Genomic DNA, 9381 nt, shown 5'->3' on the forward strand with positions numbered 1-9381 from the left:
TGTTAATAGTTTTATACATATAATACAGCAAGATCTTGTACATGATGCATTAAAGTAAATTTTAAAATGTATAGTGTATACGCGACGAGATACAATTTTGTATAGTAATAAACTAAATGAGAAATAACTTAATGACATGATACATTTCCCAGATATAAATGTATATAAGAGACAAGTGGCAAATAAATTTGTAAATACTATATTTAAGCATTCAAGTCTTGCCTTTAAGAAATTATCTCGCATTTTTATCATCATTAGAATAAACTAGAATATGTGCAAAAGAATGTTTGCACATATTATTATAAAGATGACAATTTTGCATACATGTGTGTAAGCGTGTATATATATATATATATAGATATATATACATATTCTATAATAAAATTAGTTAAAACATGTGTATTATTATTGTATAAAGTTTGTTATAAAGCAAATTTAATTTCGAAAGATATAATTTAAGCAAATTTATAGTATACATCTATGTGTATAGAGACGACACACACACACACACACACATATATATATATATATATATATATATATATCATTTGAACGAGTTAATCAGTTGGACGCGTATATTTTCAGTTGACTATATTTTTCTGAACATAAAATATAGATAATAAAAATCTTTTATCAATAATAATAAAACTATTGAAAAATAAAATAGAAAAGAAATTATATCAAATATTGGCCTATTTCCTCAGAAAAATTTCTCTCTATATTTTTTGAACTCTTATGTTACTTGAATTAGTTATATAAACTTTATATAAATTATAAATTACTAATCTTTACACATAATTCATAATTGTAGAATTGATTTATTGCATATATGCTTTAATCTATACAAAAAATATACGTAAATTAAGATACAGATATATTTTGTATGCTATTTGTATTATGTGAGAGAAGGAAAGAAAAAGGATCGGCGATATATAACATTCGTGCGAGCCACACATACACATATGATTGAAGATAATATGCTGAGAGTAATTTATATTTATATACATACGAATAATCATGTGTGTATTCGTAGGTCACAATGATAAGAACTGGTAAGGGTCATTCCTTGACTTGCATGAACTCAGTTTTCTTTCAACTCACTTTTGAACAACTACGAGATCAATTACATCATGCAATTCATGGGTATACGCTTATATTATTTTTTATTTATTTTATATTTTATTGCTTTTTTTTTTTTTTTTTTTTATGATCGAAATTTATATTATTGCAAGCGAGATATATTTATCATTATAATTTTAATAATGTATTATATATATATGTATATAATACAGAAAAATACCAGTTTACGCATTCTTCTCTATATTTCATTGCGAATTAATTTTTGTACTAACATGCGTTCTTCATTAAAGAATAGAAAATGATATTTTTTGAAATGTATGTGCAAGAGTGAAGATGTGAAAAAAAAGTCTTGTTTTACAGATTCTAATCATATATCCAGATTAGAACAAGGAATAGGAAGAACGCTATTCATATTCTTACTTTTAAGCAATGGAAATGTCGCGCAGAATTTATTTAGGTCCGGCAAAGAATACATATATTTTTACAACGCTACGTCAAGTACCGGTGTGTTAGTGCCCTCCAACGCAGCTTCTTCGTGGAGCCTCAATGGCAAGGTCGTGATTCAGGCGGAAGATGACTACGTCACAATACAGGTGTTTAAAAAAAATCATAAACATACAATTTTGTCTATATTTATATTTTTCCGTTACAAAAACTATATAATATATATATTAGTTCAGTCAAAAAGTTAAGGAATAAAAAAGAAACAAAAAATCCCTTAACTTTTTGACTGACCTAATATATGTACACTTTTTTAAAATTATTTTATTATATTGTGTGTGTGTGTGTGTGATTTGATATAATATATCCTGAATGTTTTTTTCTTATTAGCTGCAATCGTTGAAGACAAAAATGTGGAATGGGAATGTAAAGGAGTCAAGCGAAAATATCGATATTTATGATAACGCTATAGAACTTTTGAGGCCTTTCCGAATATCATACAATAAAGGGCTCATCGAGAACTTTAGCGTTGAAATAGAACCAGTATGGGCGACGAATATAAAACGTAGCATAGCTGGAATTTTACAGTTGGATCTTTCTAATTTGGAGAAGGAAGTCGCGTTTCATTCTAGCGAGGTAAGTCAAGAGCATTTGTATAAACGTGCATGCAAAACATTGTATAATGACTGTGAACATTATTCTAAACACACACTCACGAGAGTTTAATATTATTATATATATATACTCAACAAAATCATAATTTACAGATAAATCATTATGGAAAATGTAATATTGATTATGTTGTAAACGTGGAGAGAGATACTCAGCGTTTGGTAAGGAAATCGCTAGATCCTCGGATATGTACTGGGCATCCTTGCCGTAATTGGTCCAATGTTCCTAAAGTACAGTGTACCGACGAGGATCAAGTATGTTATCGCGTTGAGATATTACATATCTTTATTTATTTGGTTGACATAGAACCATGTTATGCTATGTTATATAATATGTTCTCTAACACTAAAACTTTCAGAATCCTGTCCTGAAAAGTAGCGAAAGAGTTAACGCATCCGGGAGTATCTATGTGCAACCCTTTCAAAGCATGGGAGAGGCGCATTACCATTTTGTTCAGTATGTTTTACAACTTTCTAATGTATACATAGTTGTTTTATTGAATATTTCTTATATTATAAATAAAAGTATAAGAAACATCTTTACCGTATAGCTAGATATTTATTTATTTATTTATTTATTTTTTTTTTTGCTTACCTATAATGTCAATGAAATAACATTGTTTTATATTATACAGGCAAACTATTGAATTAGCTTCAGTGAAAGATATAACGAATAAAATAGTTACTAATAATTTACGAACTACTATTCTTCAACATGAGCTACCTGAAGCAGATCTGACACAGGGCAGAGGTACTCTGGACAAAAGTTTTATTTTCAAATCTGTAAGTTTATATATATATATATTATTTTCTTTTTTTGCCTTTTAATTATTGTGAAATCTTTACTAATTTTATTACAGATAAGTCGATTATTGGACCGTTTGAGCCACAGGCTCGAAAATCCTGGTTTGGATACCGAGATCCATAATCTGCACAACACAACGATATCTGTGCTTCTCTATTATTTAGATATGTTAGATCGCGTTGATCTGGGAAAAGCCTATAATCGTATCTCAGGAACTAGTTATAAAGAGGAAACGATACGGTATTTACATTGATTATTAATTATTCATTATTGATTATTCCATTTCTCTCTTTTCCTTCTTAATCTTTAGAATAAATTATTATATTATGCTTTATTGCAGGAATATGTTTCTCGAGGTACTGCCGCAAGTTGGGAGTAAAGAATCCGCTCTTTTCATACTGGATCTTATTCAGAGTAACAAGGTATCCGATATATCCGCGATTCAACTTCTCATGCGGCTACCACTTCACTTGAGAAGACCAGACGCTCAGTTATTGGTCAGTCTGCAATCGCTTCTTACGCTGCCGAGCAAGATCTCCGCGGAAGTGCAAAACACCGCGATTCTCACATATGGAACATTGATATATAAAACCTGTTTGGTGCATTGCCCGTACGAGATGTTGGACGATTACGTGCGTCTCTATCTCGACAAATTCACTGGTATATATAGAGTGTGCTAAAACGACCAAATATTCTTTTGATAGCAGATTGTATAACGATTTATATACCTTATGTATTTGTATCTATTAACGTATCTATGTTACAGTTTCCACATTGTTCAAAACTATATTATATTCAATCCGTGTTATAGAAAGCACTCGATACGAACGGAAGATGGTCTGGCTGGAAGGCTTGGCGAACATACAGCTTGGTAGAGTAGTTGAGTTCTTAGAGCCAATAGCTAGCGGCAACAATGCTGAATCGCGGCATTTTCGGGCACTTGCAGCTTGGGCCTCTATTCCTACAGCACCGTTGAGACCCGACGTGGTGAGCGGTTTGTAATTAAGCAATCTCTGTTGCATGAATCTGTTTTATCATTCAAGTACGTTTTTGTTCGTCACCATGACATAATGTTTGATTATATATAACAATATATCCTATGCAGATTTATCCTGTTTATTGGCCAATTTTGGTTAACAGAACCGAACATTTAGAGATGAGAATCGCTGCGTTAACTTTGCTCGTCGTGTCTAGTCCTACACCTAATAGATTAATATCCCTGTACTGGTACATGCAAAGTGAGCCCAATCAGCACTTGTACAATTACTTTTATACAATGTTAAAATCTATGGAACGTACCACTTATCCTTGTTACAAGCACATGTAAATATATACAAACTTATTAATCATAAGAAAAATAACAAGTAGCAATGTTATTCGAAAAAATATTAATTTCTATATCAATTTGCAATTTTATATTATTATAAAGCATATAAATCAAATGCAAAAAATGCTCTTAATTTATATTATATTATATTATGTTTGTATTATTTAAACAATATAATTTATATTGTTCAAGTGTGTGACATTGTTGCTATTTTTTATTTAACATGTTATGCATTTATTTAAACATTTTTATATCTGGTTTTAATCATTAATTATCACTATCCGGTTTTTACAGAGGCAGAATCGCGGCGCAATTCAGCCGCGTACTTCGAAAACCGTCAAATAGCAAATATCTCATTACCGGTAACTATCTGGTTGATTATCAAGATTCGTCGAGGAGATTTGGTGCTATATTGCAAGGCATTATCATAGCCAATCCTTCTACAAATATTCCTGAAGTAATTTACGTAACTCTAAATAATTATGGCAGTGGAACACATATTAACCACTTATCTGTAAGTACGCTTTTCAAAGCCAAGAAAGTTTATCTCGTATATTTCCGTAAGATGCAAATATTGATGAATTTAATTTTTTTTTGTACAAAACATTAAGTTGTACATCAAGGCGGAGGGTGTTTTCCACTCATTAGCAACCTCCTTTGACAATCCAACAAACATAAAAGATATTCTCAAAGAGTTCAAATTGGATGAACAAAAAAAAAACTCTGTGCATTTAGAAATAATTGCGCGTATTCAAGAAAAAACAGTGCTGTGCGTCCACTGGAATGAGACAAAGATAGTTGAGGGGTTGAAGTGTAAAAGAATTAAAATTTATAATAATATGCATAGTTATAATATAATGTTACCGTCTCATTCATGTATCTATAATTTTCTAGATTTGTCTTCTTTATGGAATGATCTATATTATATGTATTATAATATGGAATTTCATGTTAATCAACAACGTATAAATGTGCCATTAATAATAGAATCGATCCAAGCAACCGATCTCGGTACTAACGTTAGACTCGCGATGACGGCAACGTCTTTGTTTTCAATGAGAGGAAATTTTACACGCGACTTTCCTATACGAAATAATCATGTTATTTTACGGTAAGGACATATATTTTATATATTTTTCTACAAAATTTTGCTTTATATAATTACTTATATTTAATAGCGCCTTTGGTTTTTAAAATATTCTTTTTATGAATTTATAAATATATTTTTTAGCACATCTGTTCATGGCATTGAAACGATAGAGAATTACAATCCATTGGTTGATTTATGGCATAGTGCTGAAAGGGTTCAGTCGCTACATGGATATCTTCCTATTAACATTACAATCGGATTAGAAGAACGGCCATTTATTTCATACAATGCTCTAGGAGGTATATAAATCCTATTTTATTAACAAACTAGTGATTTATGTAATTTTCATTACATTTAACAACATTCACAAAAAAAAAACTGATTTATATAAATCTTAATTCTTTTCTCCTTAAACAGTAAAATTCCTTATAGTTTTAAATCTCTCTCCCTCCCTCTCTCTCTCTCCTTGCCCCCCCCCCCCACCTTCACTCTCTCTCAAAAGTACTTGAGATTTTACAAATATCTTCTGGTTTATATTCTTTATCTTTATACTCTTTATACTCAAAATCTTTATACTCAAAATTAATGTATTACAGAACATCTTAAGACAGGAATTACAGCACATGTTAAAACGCTTACAAGCATTAGAGGTGCAAATGTTAAATCGAAGTTGGAGCGAGCTTGTCATTTTTGTCCTGTATCATATACAGTTTTAAAATCGTCTAGTTCTAATCTGCAAGTAAATATTACTTTGAATGTGGTATACTTTTTTTATTATTTAAATTTACGAATGTATAAATTATTTTAACGATTTATATTAATATTAATGAATATAATCTTTTTACATTCTTCTTCCTTTTTCCTACAGACAGTGAATGTTCTCAACATTGAACTTCCTGAATTAGGTGGTCGGCTAAAAGCGAACATATTTGATTGCGAAAACACAATGCTGTACAAAACATTGATTGACGAAATTTGGTTCTCTCATCAAAGTAATTATCTGTAAGTAATATATACCATTTATGTATTTTTATCTATATTTATTACATTAATATATATATAGTATAATAAAATGTGATTTATATTTATTATAATAATAAAATATTCTAATTTACTGTTGCATCATACATTGCGAAATAAATCTTAAATCAATTGCATTGATTTTCGTGATTATATAGAACCTGGCCAAGTATGAAATTTGTTTTAATCGGACTACATTTCTTGGATTACCTCACTTACATGTCACCAAGAGGCAGCTGTGGATTAGCTGCTTATGTCGAGGCAGTTAAATCGGCACCATCGCAGGTTAATTATTATATAATATATTTATTATATATCTATTTATTATACATATATATATATTTCTTATTAGACGAAATTGGAATACTTGCAAAGTGGAAATCGCCATGTTTTATCCTTGACACACCACAACTTACAATCTTCGCAAATTGTTCATCAATGGTTTTTGGCTGCGTTATACGAAAGCACTAGCTGGCTGTCAGATGTTGTTAAAATCAAAGCGTCCAAGGTCGTACCTGGTGCACGCATATTTAAGGTAAATTTGAAGATTTTACATCTGACAAGAAAGTTGACAGCATGTATAACCGAAAAATTGAAATTGATTGATTGATTTAGTTTTGCGTTGAGATCGAGAGACACATGCCATGGCAATGGGAGTTTTTGAGTAATGAACCGAGCGATTCGTCTCGCATTAAATTAAATATCGTCTGGGGATTATCCGATTCCGTGAAAGGAAAATGCAGCGGATCTACTATATCGATAAACTTAATTGGCGAAATTAGTAGCGAGCAGCTCGAGGAAAGCAAAGAGGCAAACTGGCCTTATGGCGAATGTAAGAAAGAATCTATTGGAAAAAAGTTCGTTCCTTACACGAATTCTTGTTACGAAGCATCAAGAGAATTGTCAACCTTAAGGAAATATACGATCTCGGCGCATTATGAAAACGTAAGTAAGGAAGACTAATTGTAAGTATATAAGTAAAAACTCTGCGAAATTTTACACGCAAGTTATAATAACGTAATAATATTACTTGTAATATTATGAAAACAACAGTTACCGGAGAGTTTGTCCAAATTAGTCTGGAAAATGTACGCTTTCTATGATCTGATCGGTGGAAACAGCAGTAATGCGAGAAAGTCTGATGAGGTTGCGATAACTGCAATATTTCCGAAAGAATCATATGTTGGCGAACTGCAACTCAACGGAGACAAAATTGCCATCGAATACAATTCGCGCTACATTGATTCTTTTCTGATCCGAACAAGAATTCATAAATATATGGAAATGCTTTTATTCAGAATGTTTTCTAGTAAGTAATTATATTAATCACATAGTAATCATCAATATATTCCACTGATTATTCTAATTTTATAATAATTTGCACAATTCTAATGCAGACAATGATGTACATTTTATGATATAAATGTGAAGAAATTGTTTAAATTAATGTTTTATACTTTATAGGCACATGTATCGTAACATCAGACTCCATAAAATCCGGGTACAATACAGTTTACACTTTCGCTGAAAATAGCGAAGTGATATTACTCGGGCAATGCTACGATGAGAATCCTAGACTCGCGTTAACCGCAGCCAATGGTATGCACGGGATCAACGTTAATTTGACTGACGAATCGGGAATTATACGGATTGTAGCCGACATGGATAGGGGAACCCTATATAATGCTACATCATCAATAAAATTGCAATCTGATTATGTATTTCATACTTTAGGAACTAAAATGTAAGTAGAGAAAATAATTTCTAATAAATATGAAGAATTCAAGCATAAATCTATAATTTGTAAATAAATCTATATATAATCCACCTTAGATATGTGTGGATGCGACTTTATATTTATAATGAGCTTTACAAATTATAGAATTATATATCTTGGCTCTTCAAACATAATATTAAAAAAAAAAAGATGATCTATTATCATGTACAGGATCAAAACGGGTGGCAAAGCAATTGATATCCTGCTACCTAATATTCTTCTATATATACATTGGACGCAAGAGCAAATTTTACTTTTTTTCCCCAATCACGTGCTAGACTTCAGCTGTGGAATATGCACACTCGACCATTCCAACATCGACAGATTATATGGGAAATTATAATTTAATCTACAAAACATGGTGTGTATATGATATATATATATATAATGTTATATATGTATGACACGTTGATAAATTTTATGGATTTTTGATATCCATAGAAATAGTTAAAATATTGCGGAATAAAATAATTTTTTTTTATTTCTTCTTATTTAATATATATCTGATAAATGGTATAGTGTACACAAGAAAAGGATATCTATATAATTGTTATTATGGCTAGGATTTTCGGCCGTTATTATGGTTAGGATTTTAATCGAAATCGATTGATTGGTCAGTATCTGAAATTTCCACGCGTCAATCCCACTATTATCAATAATGATTGCTAACCGTTTAATAATATAAAGCTGAAAATCTAAGCCATATATATAATTATATGCTACTATAACATTTTTTTCTATCGTAAAATACAAACTTTAGCAAATAATGAGCACAGATCTAATACATAAAATTATGACTAATTATTTAAAGCTTTTAAATTCTAATTGATTTTACTAGCCTTAGAAAGAATCGTTTATTTATTAAAAAATAATGCTAAGAATTCTAAGACAACAGAAGAGAGTTCTATAAAAACGAATATAATTTATTTATTAAGCCTTAAATTTATGAAACCGTTAAAAAATTATATTATATTAAATTATATGTGTGTATATATATGCAAATACATTATATATTACATAAGTGATGTTGATAATTACACCCGACACAACAGATTCTGCTTTATCTCGTTTTTTAATCATAATGTATTCTTCAGACTTTTATTTTATCCACGATAAGAATATAAAGAAAAATATATATGAAAATTACCTAAAATTATATATATATATATA

At 30.2% G+C, this 9381-nt stretch overlaps 1 protein-coding gene across 2 annotated transcripts; it reads left to right on the forward strand.

Moving 5' to 3' along the window:
• The first annotated feature begins 1044 nt into the window (after positions 1-1044).
• Positions 1045-9229, forward strand: LOC115241951. 2 transcript variants are annotated; one of them, XM_029817937.1, is made up of 22 exons: positions 1045-1143; positions 1441-1673; positions 1912-2157; positions 2289-2447; positions 2552-2649; positions 2828-2975; positions 3053-3237; positions 3338-3657; positions 3809-3984; positions 4103-4320; positions 4619-4838; positions 4936-5137; positions 5219-5435; positions 5556-5713; positions 6011-6153; positions 6283-6416; positions 6593-6719; positions 6787-6969; positions 7050-7379; positions 7488-7743; positions 7899-8178; positions 8383-9229. In XM_029817937.1, exons 1-22 carry the CDS (start codon positions 1131-1133, stop codon positions 8552-8554), a joined length of 4218 nt encoding a protein of 1405 aa, XP_029673797.1. In that variant the 5' UTR covers positions 1045-1130; the 3' UTR covers positions 8555-9229. The 2 variants fall into 2 exon arrangements, with proteins under 2 accessions (XP_029673797.1, XP_029673796.1); XM_029817936.1 differs by lacking the exon at positions 1045-1143 and having other exon boundaries at positions 1271-1673.
• Positions 9230-9381: the final 152 nt, after the last annotated feature.

This window comes from Formica exsecta, unplaced genomic scaffold (assembly GCF_003651465.1).
Source record: "Formica exsecta isolate Colony F162 unplaced genomic scaffold, ASM365146v1 scaffold543, whole genome shotgun sequence".
Lineage (NCBI taxonomy): Eukaryota > Metazoa > Arthropoda > Insecta > Hymenoptera > Formicidae > Formica > Formica exsecta.